The sequence below is a fragment of the Nuphar pumila genome, chromosome 8, assembly GCF_984573655.1.
Source record: "Nuphar pumila chromosome 8, dmNupPumi1.hap1.1, whole genome shotgun sequence".
In the NCBI taxonomy this organism is placed as follows: domain Eukaryota; kingdom Viridiplantae; phylum Streptophyta; class Magnoliopsida; order Nymphaeales; family Nymphaeaceae; genus Nuphar; species Nuphar pumila.
The window spans coordinates 113,301,510-113,319,439 of NC_143256.1; the positions used below are offsets into that span (position 1 = coordinate 113,301,510).

The following is a 17,930-nucleotide window of genomic DNA, read 5'->3' on the forward strand; positions in this document are numbered from 1 at the left end:
AACATTTGTTGCACAGTCAACAACCCCTTTGCTGCACCGAAGCGTGTCCGGTGCCCATTACGTGAAGGTCGACCTCGGATTTTCCCTTCCGCTGCATCAAGAGGTCAATTCCGAACTTTAGCAACAAAGATATACTGCCTTTGTCCATTCTGAACTTTCAAATGTCCCAAGAAATGACGAAGTATAAATTTGTTGTCATAACAGTCATCCACTTAGCACTTTAGTCATTGCTTTTGCAGCTGCGGGAATGTAATGCCATGGGCACATCGTTTAAAATTTATAGTTTATGAACAAGGTGGAAAGTATGTTTTAACTTAATTAGAAAGGGAAACAATAATTATGGTTTATGTAATTTCTTTTGCTTTTCAAGTAATTATAAATATTCTCTATTTCTATCTTTTTTAAGAGTAATTGATGCTTGCAGTTAGTGAAAATTAATTTTGTGGTTCAAGTTTACTGACTTTTTTTACATATTTCAATAGTGTTTAGGTTATCGATAAATTAACGCCATATAGGCTATATATATAGCTGATATACTGTATAGGCAACAAAAGACAAGTTACCGATATATTGACTTGTGACTATGTGAAAAACTCATCTCCTATTCACTTCTCGAATCACTTCCCCCTCACTTTTCACTCACTCCGCCTCATTTCTCACTCCCTTCCTATGTTTTTCTTATATTATGTATTATTTTTGTCTATAACAAGTCTTATGTTTGCTTCCATGTTGATTTTGTATCGCTTCCTACTTGTTTCCATGTCATTTCCTGGTCACTTCAACTTGTCACGTAATATAACGTATTTTCATACTTAGTTGAATTCATAAAGGGTTGAAATTTTGGCTAAGTGTTGTAGAAATATCGGTAGAACACTCGATGTTAGGTTATGATATTTGAGTATGAGCTTGACCCAGGTTTCATTAACAAGACCTAAACGAGCCAAACAAGACATGATAAAAACTTTTATTTTTAACCTTTAAATTCAAGTGAAATTCAAATGAATTTCATAGGAAAAATTTAAGTTATATACCGTTAGATGTGCCTTGAAATTTTGAGTTCAACAATATTTGATTTCTCTGAATTCAGGTTGCGATTGGCCCGAAAATCACATTTTTTCAAAAAAGGCTCGCTTCGATGAGACCGGGTCTAGATTGGATCAGACGAAATCTGATCTATATGATCCAAGTTAATATAGGTCTGGACTCAGTGCAAGACCCATATCAATTAGGATCCGATCCAGCTTAGGATCCATAAGGATTTTGGATATGGATTTAGATCTTGGAATCAGATCCAAATCAGAAATTTAGATCCAACGAAATTAAAGTTGTAAAATCAGTATAAAGATTTAAATTGAAGATATTTACTGTTAAAAAGACTCCTAGAGGGATAAGGCACCCTTTGAAAAATTTTGGGTATTTATTAATTAATAAATAATTATTAATTAATTATTTTAATATTAAAATAAATAAATTTCAAAATTTATTGGATGAGAGCAGCTAGGGTTTTTAGAGTGGGCGCCACTCTCTAGAAGAGTCCATAGTTGCCATGAGATGAAAAAAAAGAAGCTAAGTACTAAGAAATAGGAAAAAAGTTTGAAAAGTCAAACTAAAATCTAGAGAGATAAAGAAAGAGAGTTGGAGATAGACTCCCATATGGGAAGCTCTTTCTTCAGCCCCTATTAGAAAACCCTAGAGGGGGGGGGGCACTCTCTAGAGGCCCCTATTATAAAAACTTCAAAAAAAAAAGGAAGAAAGAAAGAGAGAGAGAGGAGGAAAAAGAAAAAAAAAAGGAGAAAAAGGAGGCGATCTACTTTTCTCCAACCTTTTCAAATTTTAAACAAGGTACGAGTTCTTTCTTTTGATTCAAATGGGGAAAAAGAGCCTAAATCAGATTTAGGTGAGATTTTTAAAGGGATCCATAAAATCTGATTTTGTTTCCCATGTTCAAAGTATGAAAAATCGATGTACCCACAGCTGTTTAGGTGTACATCGGATTTAAACTTTTATTTTATGGCGGGAGTATGTTTTATATGTGATCATTGCAATCATTACTTATGAGATTTTAAAGAAAAGCATACAGATTATTTATTTCCGTCGATCTCATGATAATCATGTGCACACATGCACTTTATATTGATTTTCTGTTTATGACACTATATATACGTGTATGTATGCATATACATACATATGCGTAAAGGCCTATATATATATATATATATAAGGTTTTGTCCATGTCAATCGCAGCCGCGGTTTGGGCCAGGTTCAACCCAAACCGGGTCTGCTACAACATCCTATATATATATATATGATGTTGCTGGACAGTTCAGAAACTGTTAAAGCCCAGCCGGACTGCATCTGCTGGGCAGATTCAAGAGATGATGGGCATTTGTATTCACCAATAAGCCTAGCCGACCTGTAGTCAGCTGGGCAGGCTCACAATCTGTTAAAGGCTTAAAGCCCAGCTGAGTGAAGGTCGGCTAGGCAGATTTAAAACACAGAAAAAAATTAAGACTGGTATAGTCTGGGCAGATTTAAAACACAGAAAAAATTAAGACTGGTACAGTCTGGGCAGATTTAAAACACAAAAAAATTAAGACTGGTACAGTCTGGGCAGATTTAAAACACAGAAAAAAATTAAGACTGGTACAATCTGGGCAGATTTAAAACATGGAAAAAAATTACGACTGGTACAATCTGAGCAGATTTAAAACACAGAAAAAATTAAGACTGGTACAGTCTGGGCAGATTTAAAACACAGAAAAAAAATTAAGACTGGTAAAGTCTGGGCAGACTTAAAACAAAGAGAAAAAGAATATGATAATATAAAACTGGGCAAATTCCTAACTGAATCAAAAAAAGAATCTGGGCAGTCTTCATGCCCTGCTGAGTCCAGTTGACCTGCGGTTCCGCTGGGCAGGGTAAAAAATAATTCTGGGCAGCGCCAGTTTTCAAAAAATAAAATAAAATAATAAATATGCATATGTATGTCCAGAATTACCTATAATAAATGTTCATGTTCATGACCAGATTTACAAGTTTATATATGTCCATATTTACATATATGTCCATATTTACATATTTATGTATGTTCAGATTTACAGGTATGTTCATATTTACATGTGCATGTGTATGCTCGTAAAATGCTCATGGTTATGTTCAGAATTATATATGTCAAATGTTTAGGTTTATGTCCAGAATTTGCATATGTTAAAAGTTCAGACTTTATACATGTTGAATGCATAGATTTATACATGTCTAATATGCAGATATGCGTGTCTGTCCATATCCAGGTTATGCATGTTTATGACTGGACTGTTATGCATGTTTGTATATAAGCATTGGAATACTTTCATGTGACTACCAGTGCTGTCCTGTGTGCGGGCAGCATGACTTAGACTCGGTGGGTATGTGTTGTACCCTGAGCTTACCCGAAGTGGCAGACAGAATTGTGGATTTCACATGCTTATAAAATTCAATATATTGTTTACATACATGTGCATGTAATGAACTTGTGAATCCTGAAATTTACGTTGTTGTACTTGCATGATCACATGCATGTTTGCATATTATGCATGAGATGAATCATAAAAGTAAAGATGTAATTTGCAAGCATATGTTCATATGCAGATGTGAAATGGTTATACATGTACATTCTTATTATGTTTGCGTGAACGTGCATTTGTGGACATGATTGGATAATGGTGTGATCACGTGTTCACAATGGTTTTTGCATAAGGTGCATCAATGGTCAAATGTAAACTACTGTAGGCCGTGTGGGCTCCGTGCGGGCCACGAACAGGTGTTGCTCTATGTTTAGTTTTATGCATCGCAAAAATCAATTTGATATTTATTAAATTTCTGTATTAATTGCACTATTTCATATTGTAATGGGCTGAGGACCCATGTTGTGTTTTGTATGCTGATTTGCAAAATGAATTTTGATGTTGTATTTTGCATGCTGATTTGCAAAACGAATATTGAGAAATAAATCTTTCTTTTGATAAAAAAATAAAAAAAGAGAAAAACAATGTAATTAATGCTTTTTTCTGGATGTCCTTTCTATAGTGTGGGAATCCTAGACTTCGGTTTTGGGGAACCGTGAGGATACTAAAACTCAGTGTGCGATTGTGCCCCTGAACCCAACTAGGTGGTTCACCTATCGACCACGGTTTTAAGGAGATTCTGCCACTTTGCCTGGGGGTGGTGTGTAGACACAATTGTTATTTTTGGTATACCAAGAAAGTGATATTGGTGGATGCTGATTTCCCTAGTGTCCCGATATTAGATGTTGAATTCTAATATTCCGATGAATGATGTTGATTCTTGATATTGTTCGAAGGCCAAGTGTGAAACCCAGTGATAAAATACAAAATTGTGTATTAAGCTACAATTGAAAACCTAACTTGAACTCGAGAATTTGTTGTACTCGTTTTGAGTATCCGCGAGTTTTAATGGAAAGTGAAATTAAAATTGTGTGCATATAACAAGGACATGCATATAAGAGAAAACTTTGATAAAAGATAATAAGTTACTCATGCATGTGCATTGACGTCACGCATATTCCTGTTCTACATTAGATCATGCATCTTTACCTGTTCTTTTAATTGTGATATATTGTTGTTGCATGATAATTGTTCACTAATGCATGAATGGTTATTTGAATACTGGAATTTGTAGTTGTATTCTTCTAAAAATATTGCATGGATTTAATTTATGTTTTTCTTGCTTGTTTGATTCATTAGAGGAATTTGTACGCAAAATCTATGATTCTGACACTGTATTCCTTATGTTTTTCACAACCTCTGAAGTCCAGTGATGTGCCCGACTGCGATGGAGAGCCTACGAGACCTGCATGATGACTTTGACATTTTACATTGGGACAAAATAACTCTATTTTGCTTATTGTTCCCAGACTTTAATTATTAATGAATAAAGATATTTGATTTGGTTGATGGTTAATGTAAGATCTCTTGTGGTGTGGATTTTGATTATGTCTGTAAGGCCCCAGGTTTCTGGGTTTGTTTCCGCAATTGTTTTAAATATTTTTTTTTACTTTTCAATGGGGATGAGTTGAGGTTGTTACAACTTTCATGTCACTTCTTGCGTGTTTCCTTTTACGTTTTCCACATGCTTCCACAACCACTTAAAAAATGTATTCCCCTTCGTGCTTCGTATTACTTTTTAACACTCACTACTTTTGCTTCACGCATCATGTCTCGTATTCATTTCATATCTTGGTAACTATGGTTATGACAAATCATTGAATGATATATTAATGATAAACCTTTTATTTTGGCATTTGATGCTAGTGGGAATTGAACCAAATATCCGTGTTCTAGATGCTGCAGACTTGACCATTCACTAATTACAGTGACTCCAATTCAAAAATACGTCCTTAATAAATCATGATGATCCTTATCATTGATTTTATGTTTTCTTGCATGTAATCACCGACTCATGAAGTTCCTATTTTGTCAAATAATTTAGTGACTTTAAGTCACAGGCAAGGTGCCAATTGTATCCACTAGGATTGAAAATGAGTACTATGGAGGATCAGTTAGCCATGAATGAATACAAGAGAAAGAAGGCATACAAAGATTTCAAAGAAGATGTTACAACATAAAGGGAGTCAACCCTGTTAAAAATGTAAATGTATATACAACATAATAGTGCATACACATATATTTATATATGTTATGTTAGTACCTAACTAGTAAATATTAACTAGGTTAGTTCTTTTTTACCTTTTTTACTTTTTTTTTCTTTTCAATGTAGAGAGACATTGGAGAGAGAGCCCAATGGTTCTATTTGAGACATTGGGACCCAACATCTCTCTTAGAGACTCTTGTGCTTGTATAAATAGGGGTAAAACTCTTAGAAATCACGCACGTGTAGTTTTGGATCTTCTATATCACTGCTGGAAGGAAGAGAAGGGAGGAGGTAGCCACGTGAAGCGCGATTCTTAATCAATAAGAATCGTGCCCTATTCCTTGATATATATAATACACTGATCGGATCGGGTCTGTGATTCTTCAATCCAGACCCGATATTCTAGATATCATCTATCATGTGAGGTTACAAGGATACGGGTCCAAATCTGGACCCGTATGTACATATACAGTCTTAATAGTCTCCCTCAAGTTGTGCATGGTTTCGTACCATGGACAACTTGTTCTTCAAAACTAAAAGTGGATGCTGGTAAGTCCCTTAGTAAACAAATCCGCCACTTGATCAGCCGTGAAAACATAAGCTGACTCGACTTCTTTATCTTCGATCTTTTGCCGAATGAAGTGTTGATCAATCTCTATATGTTTGGTACGACTGTGATGAATGAGATTGAAATCAATTTGTATGGCACTCTGATTATCGCAAAAGAGATTGGTGGGCATAATAGATTCTCCGATCTCAGTCATGTAGCCTCTGCTGTAGCGGTCGTCATAGACCGATACTCAACTTCTGTACTGGATCGCGCAACTGCACGCTGTTTCCTGCTACTCCACGCTATCAAGTTCCTATCGAGAAAAACACAAAATTCAGAAATCGATCAACTGTCATCTGGATCTCTAGCTCAATCTGCATCTGTGTAAACATCTAATCGATGTCGCTCCCCTTTGGACTTGGACTGATGATAAACTAGACCATCTCCAAGAGTGCCTTTTAAATATCGAAGAATTCTCTTAACAACATTCATATGCTTTGTTTGTGGATCATGCATGAATTGTGACACTTGGTTCGCTGCATACACAATGTCTGGTCTGGTGAAGGTGAGGTATTGAAGCATTCCAACGAGACTACGATATTGCTTGGAGTCTTTATATGATTCCCCATCTTGAGAACTGAGCTTGTGGTTTAATACACTAGGAGTGGATAGTGGTTTACAATCTATCATGCCTGCCTTTTTCAACAGATCCAAGGTATATTTGTGTTGGGTTAATGAAAGAGATCCATTCTGTCTATCCACTTCAACTCCCAAGAAATAACGTAAGACTCTCAAATCTTTCATCTTAAACTGTCGACTCAGTAAGTCCTTGGTGGCTTTTATGTGTTCATCTGAATTCCCAGTAATAATAATGTCATCCACATATATAAGAATCAAGGTATGTACCTGACGATCACAGAAAATAAACAATGAATGATCGAGGGTTAGACTTCAGTTGATTTCTGAATTACATGAAGGAGGGTTAGCAAGGCATTTCGGGCATGATAAGACGTTCACTCTCTTAGATGAACGATACTTTTGGCCCAAAATGCGCAAAGATGTTGTCAAGTTCATCCAAGGCTGTCATGTGTGTCAAGTGTCCAAGGGTCATCGTCAGAATAGTGGTCTGTATACCCCGTTACCCATTCCTGAACGGCCGTGGGAGCATGTATCCATGGATTTTATCGTGGGCCTTCCCCGCACACCACGTCGTTTTGATTCAATTTTAGTAGTTGTTGACCGGTTCTCCAAAATGGCTATCTTTGTTCCATGCAAGCGCACCACCGATGCCTCTTTAGTCGCCTCATATTATTTCAAGGACGTTGCCCGTTTCCACGGTCTACCTCACACAATCACTTCCGATCGCGACACGCGTTTTATGAGCCACTTTTGGAAATCGTTATGGGCCCTGTTGAAAACTAAGCTTCAGTTCAGTAGTGCGTATCACCCCCAGACTGATGGCCAAACCGAAGTTGTGAACCGCACCTTAGGAAATTTGTTACGGAGCCTAGTGGGCGAAAATGTCAAAACTTGGGATCTCGTATTGCCCCAAGCCGAGTTCGCCTATAACAACTCCATTAACCGTTCTACTGGTAAATCTCCGTTCCAGGTAGTGTATGGTCGGTCTCCCACCCATGTTGTTGACCTAGCCCCTGTGTCAGATCTCTCAGCTCCAGCTCCGGATGCCTTTGATGCCATTGAATATATGCGCGACGTTCACAGACAAGTCCGGGCCAAACTTGTTGAAAGCTATGAGACCTACAAAGCTTTCGTAGATCAGGGTCGTCGTGATGTCCATTTCGAGGTCGGTCAACTTGTTTGGGTGTATCTGCGTCCAGAGCTTTTTCCCGTAGGCACCTATAGCAAATTAAGTCCTAAGAAGTATGGCCCTTTTAGGATCCTTCAGCGATTGGGTTCGAATGCTTACCTCCTTGAGCTGCCTGATGATTGGCATATTTCCCCTATTTTCAACGTGGCTGATCTATATGCTTATTGTGGCAACAACAAGTCGACAGAGCCGACTTCTTCCCAACCAGGGGAGAATGATGCAGGGCAGGACCCGATTGGATCCATCGTGCCACCCGATCCGCCACAAAGGGTAGATGAAGGACCCCGCGCATATGACTCACTTGCAGAGACGGAGCCACGACGCAGGGAGGTACCCCTGCGCACCTACGTCAGGCGTGGTGGAGCTCGCACGCCCCAGAACCAGCTGCAGATCGAGACAGACCCAGATCGTGGGTCGGATCCAAAACCTGGACCCACGACCCGGGTCCAGTAAGCAACCTTTAAAAAGCTCTGCCTAGGGTTGCGTGAAGGCAGAGATTACTGAAAAGCTCCAGCCGTCTTTCTTTCCTGCAGTTTTTCCTATTCTTTTACTTGCTTGCTGTTCTCCTTTACATTTTTCCCTGTTTATTGCATTTTCCTATTGCTTATCGAACATTTCTGAGTTTAATAAAGAAGTTCAGCCACACCGATTCACGGTGGGCCATTATTTTCTCTCCTCCTCCAACGTGGACTGCATCACCATCACATTGGAAATGTTGGATTTGAAATGAGAACTGATTACAAACTAAGGCACAAAATGAGCGAAAAAGCTTGAACACTTCAGATTTGTGTTTCATAAAGTAGATCCAAGTATCTCTGGAATAACTGTCGATAAAAGTGACATAATAGCGGCTGCCCGATAAAGAAGATTGTGTGGCGGGTCCCCAAACATCAGAATAGATAATTTCAAAAGGCACATAAGCTCTTTGATTTATTGAGTAAAATTGAAGAACATGACTCTTACATAAATGACAACTGGAACAAAGGGAAATATCAGACTCAATACTCAAACTAGACTGTGGAACAAGTCCACTAGACACAAGTTTTTCAATGAATGAACGATTACAATGACCCAAACAACGATGCCGGATTTCTGCCTTATTATACTGGGACAAACTAAAACAATCTTTAAATAACACTGGCTGTGGATTTATTGGAGCAACACGAGCAGAAGGAGACTCCTTGAGGACATACATATTTCCCTATCGTTCTCCTTACGAGCGTCTTTTTCGTGAGAAGATCCTTGACACATACAGAAAAAAGAGTAAATTTGACACAAGAATTAGTATCATCGACAAGTTTAGAAAGAGAAACAACATTTTTAACAATACTGGGTGAGTGATAAACACCAGATAAAAGAAGTGAAGAATTGGGGAGTGGAAGAGAAATGTTTCCAACATGAGATATAGGGTGGAGGGCACCACCTCCAGTTTTAATACTAAATTTACCACGATAAGGAATGAGTTGTGAAATCTTACCAACGTTACCTGTCACATGTGCAACAACCCCATAGTCATTGTACTAAGTCTCCTGCTTAGTTTGCTTGAAACTTAACTCGGAAAGCGAAGAAATCAAGAGGTTCTTCACATTCTCCTTTTCATCCCTTGCTTGCTCTCTAGTGGAAGGCCCAACACCACTAAATATGCCTCTGTTTTGCGGATTATGCCAGCAATTTGCCTTAATGTGCCCCTTTTTATTACACTGAAAACACGTTGGTATCTGTCTAGAAGATTGGTTAGTTGGGAATGAGTTGGGTGACATGTTAGGCGTGAGAAGTAATCCACGACCTCCTTGACTACCTCTTCCCTGTCCCCGTCCACCTCAAAAGCCTCCACGTCCACGTCTTGCCACCATGCCTGTGACAAGGACCTTATGCTTGCTGGAATTGGAAGTCAACTCCTCACCTCTAGTAGTAACTTCATACTACAGGAATTTTGCGCACATATTATCAAAGTTAGGCAATGAAGGAAGGCATAGAAGAGAAGTGACCAACATGTGATAGTCAGATCCAAGACCATTCGACGCCTGTTAAACTTTCTCTTTGTCCGGAGTAACACATCCCACCATCGCTAATTGGTCTGTGATGCTTTTGACTTTGTTCATGTATTCTGTAATCGATAAATTCTCTTCCTTTAAGTGTTGAAACTCTCTCTTTAAACGAAGAATCTTAGCCTCAGAAATCTGTGAATAGGTCTGCGCTAGTATCTCCCACAATTCTCTAGCTGAACATTCATATGGAATGACCACTAATACCTCTTGAGAAAGTGTAGAGGTAATATAAGCCACAACCGCCTGATCTTTTTTTTTCCATGCTGTAAGCTCTGGATTGCAAACTAGTTTATTAGAAACCTCCCATTTATCATCTTGCTCTTCCTGTAGGATGAACTCGAAAGGTGCATGAATCGTTCCATGACCAGAGAGGTCCAAACTACTAATAAAAGGCAAAATTTGCCTCTTCCAGGTCAAGAAATTGGAGTTATTCAATTTCTCAGATATGAGTTAACCAAGAAAACTGGATGAAAGTGATGGGGAATCCATGACAAAAAAAATGAACGAGTTGACTAAAGAGAAGAATGAAAAAACACGAGTTGATGAAAAGAAAATAATTGATTAAAAGAGAAAAATAAGAAAAAAAAAACTTTGGTTCAATTCCTCAGCAATTCATTGACCCAACAACATAGACCTGTCCGACTACTTTTTTTTGCGGACAATCGTGCTGTAGGTCTTCAGAGGGCTGTGGTTCTTAAAACCGAACCAGATCTATGGAAATAAAAATATGTGCATATTTAGTTAATGTGGAAAATTTGGATTTTTGGCGGTTTTTGGTCCGGGACAGGACGGACAGCTGTCCAGTCCCAGCCTGGACAGTTGGCTGGGACCGGACAGTCTGCTGTCCAATCCCAAACAGCTGTCCAGATGTGTGCTGGACCACTGTTGAATTGGAAAACATTAATCCCACACATTCATATATATATTAACCTGTTTGTAAAGTAGTTATATATATATATATGTGTGTGTCATCAAATTTTGCATATACGTAAGATGTTATCTTGCAATGATGTGATTTATCTCTGACCTATAAAACAAGCACAAATTATAATTTGATGCAGATAAAATATTGAATGTCATGACCTGGGAATCGGTTTTAGTTTTTATATTACATCAATTTAATATTTGTTTACATCTAAAGATATCATATCTAGTAAAAGATAGAATGCTCTCTTTATCTATATCTGTTTGTAACAAAAGCTGAAAATCTACCTCAAATGTCTGCTCATGTATAACAGCGTGCTTGTGAAGATTTCAAGTGTTTTATATTGCCCATCAATATTTGGGGTTGTTAGGCCCCAGCCGACCCACTGTCGGCTGGGCAGTGTTGGCCTTAGCCCCAGCTGAGTACATGTCTGCTGTAGTCGGCTGGACACTTGTTCTGGGCTCGATGTGGCCCCAGTTGGGCAGGTGCTCTTTCTTTCAAAAAAAAAAATGTAAAACAAAAGTTTTTAAAGAAGTGGGGTTCCTTTTTATGCATGCTGTGACTTGTATGAAAAATATCCAAGGTTTTTAGGTGAGTTGCATGTTCAGTTGCTCACGTGATATACTAATTTGAATCTGAAATAAAAAAAAATGTATACTGCCACATGAAATCACTTATGGTGTTAGATATAGTTGTATTCATACAAAAGAATGAAATATGGCGGGCTTGCACCTAGTATAACATGCTTAATCAAGGTATTAATGCATAATTGTTCTTATGTACACGTGCACATGTGGAATTGATATATGTTGCATCTGTAGATTTGCATTAGTATTCGCATGTTTTTAACTAAGATAATTCATGAATAAAAGCATATGTGTTCATTAGTACATGAATACATGCACATGAATAGTGTGGACACGTGCATATGAATGTATTAGTCCTTGCACATTGTTAAATTGGCATATGTTGATGCCCATTGGAAAGCATGTGACTCTATTGCATATATGACATGTTATGGTTTTTGCATAAGGTGCATCGATGGTCAAAATGAATCATCGTGGGCCTGGTGGGCTTCGAGCTTTGGTTTGCTCATTCTTTATTCATTTTAAATGCATCGCAAAAATCACATTAATGTTGTTGCATTGTATTTTACTGTTCTATATTTTTCCACGGGCTGGAGTCCTGTGATGAGCCTCACATTTGGAAATGCGAATTTGTGGTATTAATTTGGCGTGCATGGTTATGGATAGAAAAGCATGTGATATATAATGAATGTATTTGCATGATCTTAATGTTTTGCGATTTTTATTGTACTGTTCTATAATGCCACGGGCTGTGGTCCCGTGAAGAACTTGACATGTTGATTTGCAAGCTTACGTAATTAATTTTGCATGTTGAATTGCAAATTAAAGAAGATTAATTAATAACAAAATAAAAGAAATTTAAGAACAATGTAATCTACGTTTTCTTGATGTCCCTTTTTTAGTGTGGGAATCTTGGATATTGCGATTTTGGAGAAACCGTGGGGATACTAAAACTCTGTGTGCGTTGTTGTTGCCCCTGAACCCGATATTGAAGTTCTTCTCCTGATCACGATTTTAGAGAGAGTCTGCTACTTTGCCTGAGGGTGGTGTGTATACACAACTGTTATTTTGGTATACCAAGAAAATTGACACTTATGGATGATGATGTCCCTGACATTAGATGCTGATTTCTAATGTTTCGATGGATGGTGCTGTTTTCTGATATCGATCGAGGGCTAAGTTTGAAACCCAGTAATAAAATACAAATTGTCTGCTAAGCTACCCTGAGAACCTAACTTGACCTCGGAAATTTTACCCGTTTGGTGTATCCGCGGGCAATGGTAATTAAAAAGAGAAACTTAAATTGTGTGCATTTAATAGGGACATGCATATGAAAATAAAATTTTAATAAGAGGTAATAATTTACTCATACATTGCACTGAAGCCATGCATATTCCTGCTATATATTAGATCATGTATATTTACTTGTTTCATTAATTTTGCAATATTGGTGAATGCATGATATTGTTCCCTGATGTATGTCTTAATGCTTAAACTGTAATCTTTGTTGTTATTAAATGTTCCCTCATGCTTAATCAATGTTCTCTATTGCATGAATGAATATTTGAATTATGAATGTGTTACATTTATGTCCCTCTAAAATATTGCATGAATCTCATTTATGTTCTTTTTTACTTATTTGATTCATTAGAGGGACCTGTACGCAGGATTCTTTAGATTCTGACATCCTACTTTTTGGTGTTTTTCGCAACCTCAGATGCCTAGTGGGGAGGACTTGCTTTTGAGAGGAGTCAGGAGGGGATTACACCACTGCAGGGCATATTCTTGGGACGACGTGACTCTTTCCTTTTGCTTTCTTTACTTTCATTTACTTATGTCTCAAACTATTTACATTTGAATGAATAAAGTTGGTTTGATTTTAGTTTGGTATGAAAGATGAGTATAAGATCCCTTGTGGTGGTGGTTGTGTTTAACTGTAAGGCCCCAGGTCTCTGGGATTGTTTCTGTACTTGCTAAAAAAAAATTCGCACTTTTTAAGGAGTATAAGTTGGGGTCCTTACACTTATTAAGAATCTGATTTAAACTTCATGGATCCACTTCATTCATCCTGGATCCAATATCAAATTTGATCATGATATTGAGGATCCATTACCAGAGATTCGATCCATTTGAGTGTAATCTATTATTAAATATCAATTTAGTGACTCGATATCTAAGATCCAAATGGAATATCGAAGATCTGAACAACATATTATGGATCCGATGTTGAAGATCCCAACAAAATATCTGAGATCCGAACATGAATAAACAAATCAAATAACAAAATATCCCTGTTCCAGCTTAAGTACGTAAATTTCAAGTTTTCTTATCTGATAAAATTCATGGGTATTACATCCTTTCCCCCTTTTTCTTAGGTTATGAACTGATAAAATTTCAAGTTCCAACTTAGGTTATTTTTTCCTATTTGAATCAAGAGAACGAACCCGTACTCATTTTGAAGTTCGAAAAGGATGGAGGACGCATCGGATGATCGGAAAGAGGGATGTGTCTCCTCCTCCTTCTTCCTCCTTTCCTTCTTCATCTTCTCCTTCTCTCCCTCACACGCTTTTTGGTTTCTTTATCTCTCTCTCTCTTTTCCTTTCTTTCTTTCCCCTTTTTTTTGAGTTTATATAGATGCATCTAGGGGGTGATGCCCCCCCTCTTTTCCGGCCCTTTCTAAATAAGCTGGAGATTGGACTTCCCATATGGGAGTCCATCTCCAACTCTTCTTTCCAATTTTTTTCAAAACTTTTCTTGTTGACTTTTCCAGTTCTTTTTTTTTTCCAACTCTATTAGAGTTCTCTTATTCTCCTACCTTATGCCTTAATGATAATTATTATGGATGCTTCTAGAGTCCCCACCATTTAACAACTTCTGAAATTTGGAATTAAATAATATTAAATATTATTTTTATTATTTATTAATAAATAAATATTAAGAAACTTTCAGAGGGTGCCTTATCCCTTTGACAACCTTTTTAACTTTAAAATTATTTAATTTAAACCTGTATACTAAATTTAAAGTTGTATTTTCATTGGATCTAAATTTGGATCCAAGATCCAAATTCATATCCAAAATCCATATGGATCTTGAACTGGATTGAATCTTAATTAATATGGGTCTTGGATTGAGTTCAGATCCATATTAAATTGGATCATATAGATCGGATTTGGTCCGATCCAATCTGAACCTGGTCCCATCGAAGTTGTTTTTTTTTAAAAATTCTGATTTTGGGGGCAACTGTAGCCCGAATTCGGAAAAGTAATATATCGTTGAACTCAGAATTTCGAGGCGCATCTATCGATATGTAATTTGACCGAAATTTGCCTGAATTTAATTCAAATTTTGCTCGAATTTAAAAGTTGAAAATAAAACTTTTTATCACCTTTTAATTGGCTTGCTTCGGTCTTCTCAATGAGACCTAGGCTACGCCCAAACTCAATTATCATATCCTAATAACGAGAGTTTATCGTTTTTTCCTTGACACAGCCAAATTTCAGAAATCTCAAAATTTAGCTAAGTATGAAAATACACGCTATTACAATTTTGGTGGAACTCTTTTGAGTGTTCACTTTTGGTGATTTAGTGAATATCGTCGGAGGAACTCATTTCCTTACAAACCCCTTAGGATACACTAGAAGACAAAAGCGATTGACTAAAGACCCTAATGGTACAGTTACAAGAATGCCCCTCTAATATAAACATATATACAAAAGTAAGTGGGTAGCATACATGTTAGTAATAAGGGAATTACATTCCTCAACCGGTACATGTGTTATATTTAAAAGTAGTATTTTCCTTTAGGTATGCGTATTGCACTATAATATTGCAACATTTTGTGATCTGGAGTTATATTATACTTTACCTTTTTGCTTTTTAAGATTTTGGCACATTTGGAGACCACTTTTGGAAGCCTCAAAAGTAGTGAAGTACTTATTCCCCTTTTTTCTCCATCTTTCTCCTTGAAAAAGGGGAAGCTAGTTGACTCCTTTCTCTCCTTAATCTTATGAACCTTCTCTCTCTCAACATGTGAAATTATCAGTAATAAAAATTACAATCTCTTCATGCTAGGAATAAATTTACAATTTTAATATTCGTATTTTCTAGCCTACGAGCCAATCAAGTTGGACATGGACACACCATGCTGCTCCAGTGGCTGACACTGATATCCACAAAATGTAATGCCATATTGAGAATCATTTTGTGCATAGTAGCAATGAAGCCTAGCAGTATTCTGGGAAGTTTGTGCTTTTTTTAAAATTTTTAGCACCTAGCACACATGCCGCAATTATATTCTTGTCGTAGTATTTTCATATACTTTTGAGTCTTTTAGCATGATTATTTCTGTAAGCTTGATATGAACGTTTTATTTCTAACTCTAGTGTTAAGTATGTTATCAACTGTGTTACAGTGAATAGGCAATCCCACTATCTCGGTCTACAGCTCAAGTTGGATCTAGAATTTGAGTTAATAATCAAGTTTTTCTCTTGTTTGCAAGTCTTTTCTGGATAAGTGTAGCTAAGTATGAATGCAATCCTTCCTGCACAAAGTTAAAGTTTTACTATAAAAGGCAGGTGAGAAATGTGAAGGAAAAAATCATTATAAATTCCAGCAACCTGGATAAGATGACTCTTCTCAACTTAACCCAACATTTGAGGTGGGACTTCTGAAGTTGGTTTTATTTCAGGTGCACTGACTGCCTGTAGTCCATAAACCAGGTTAATCTGGGTATGCTAGCAAGATTTTTTGTCCTATTTCAAGGTTGAAATGAATTTCAAACTTCAAACTACCATTTGAATGGCATGAGCTTGAGTAGGGCTGTTAATAATAAAATCTAGTTCAAGATTTGACCCAATATGATTAACCTTCTTTCACTATTAGTTGGTCCTATAAGATTTTTGGGTCATTTAAAGTGTATCTGGAGCATACTGAAACCTAGGACTTCACTTAGTTACATTAAATCTGGCGGTCCTCTAACCTGTTTTAGATCTGAATTTTGGGACAGGTAAGTCTATGCATGTTGCATCTCGATCTAGGTCATATGATCGTGGTCCATTTCAGATCTGAATCTGGGTATCCAAAAGGCCTGATCAGAAATCAGTCATCTGGATCTGACCTGAAATAGACCTGTTTGTAGCCATATCTTTCAGAAGTAATTGTTAGTGCGCATACATATATTTCCATCACTAGGAGAAAATACACTTAAGTTGAAGATAAGAAGGCAGACGTTCTTATTGTTGGGTTATAGATGAGGGTTTCAGCAGGAAATGAAGTAATGAACCAGCAGACCAGAAGTTCTAACATAATTTCGTGTGTAATCATTTTCTATGGAGATCATTATAAGATGCTTCAATGCCTTAATAAAGTACTTAAGTGGCTCGTTTTATGTCGAGTGTGGCCCTACTTTATTCGTAGGAGCATGATACTCTGTTCAATACTAAACTGTGGTATTTTCTTTGTGAGTATTTGCAAAGTTCTTCATGCAGATATACTCTGAAGGAATTAAATAAAAATGCCAGCTATTTTCCATATGCTTGGTCTGGATGTGATACATGTCATGTGACTTTTTTTTTTAATTATAATTCAGGTGGGGGCTGATGCAAATCTACTTGTAAAGGATCATGTGCATACTTTTGTTAACAAAGGCGGCGAAATTGGTGGTATGCCATTTTACATTGATATCATCCATTTTAACCGCTTGTTGAAATATATTTAGGGTTATTTTTCATGCTCCACATCAAGGTTTCAGTTTATTAACTGTTACAGATCTTGACTTCCGGTTTCCAATTGGAGCACCAATTCATGGAATTAGAGCATTTTTGACTACCAATCAGCTTAAGGTAAACATTATGCTTTAAGATGTTTTACATTTGTCAAAGCTGGAGAAGCTTCAAGACCATTTTTGCATTTCATGGGAATCAACAAGTATGCTGTGAATGCTGACTGCCACTTAGCTTGCTCAACAAGTCCTCGGTGGAAATTTTATTCCTTATATGAACAAATCAAAGTTCCCTCATAATTGAAAGCTTTGTTCCTTTTTATCTGTTTAATTTGCCAATTTAAGCATTACATTTAATAATTCTTTGCATGTTGTTGGATCATCTAGAAGTTTATAGATTGGTAATTATTTATCTTCAAAATGAGTGCTCAGGCATTTAGGGAATGACAGCCATTCTCTTTGGTTTGCCTAGGGAACTTTCAATGAAAACCTTGAAAAAGGAAAAGATATGTGTTACAAACTACCTTGTTTGTATGGATGCAATTTAAGGTGTGCATGGAATGTTCAAGGGTGTACAGATCTTTAGGCTTGCTACGATACCAACACAAAATGTCACTGTTATCT

At 37.0% G+C, this 17,930-nt stretch overlaps 1 protein-coding gene across 1 annotated transcript in view; it reads left to right on the forward strand.

Moving 5' to 3' along the window:
• Window positions 1–17,930, forward strand: part of ZDS (zeta-carotene desaturase) — a 91,823-nt gene that overhangs the window by 10,463 nt on the left and 63,430 nt on the right. Inside the window, exons 4-5 of the mRNA XM_090016409.1 lie at window positions 17,175–17,247; window positions 17,354–17,427. Of these exons, the coding sequence (XP_089872535.1) occupies window positions 17,175–17,247; window positions 17,354–17,427 (147 nt within the window). The remainder of the gene's footprint in view (window positions 1–17,174; window positions 17,248–17,353; window positions 17,428–17,930) is intronic.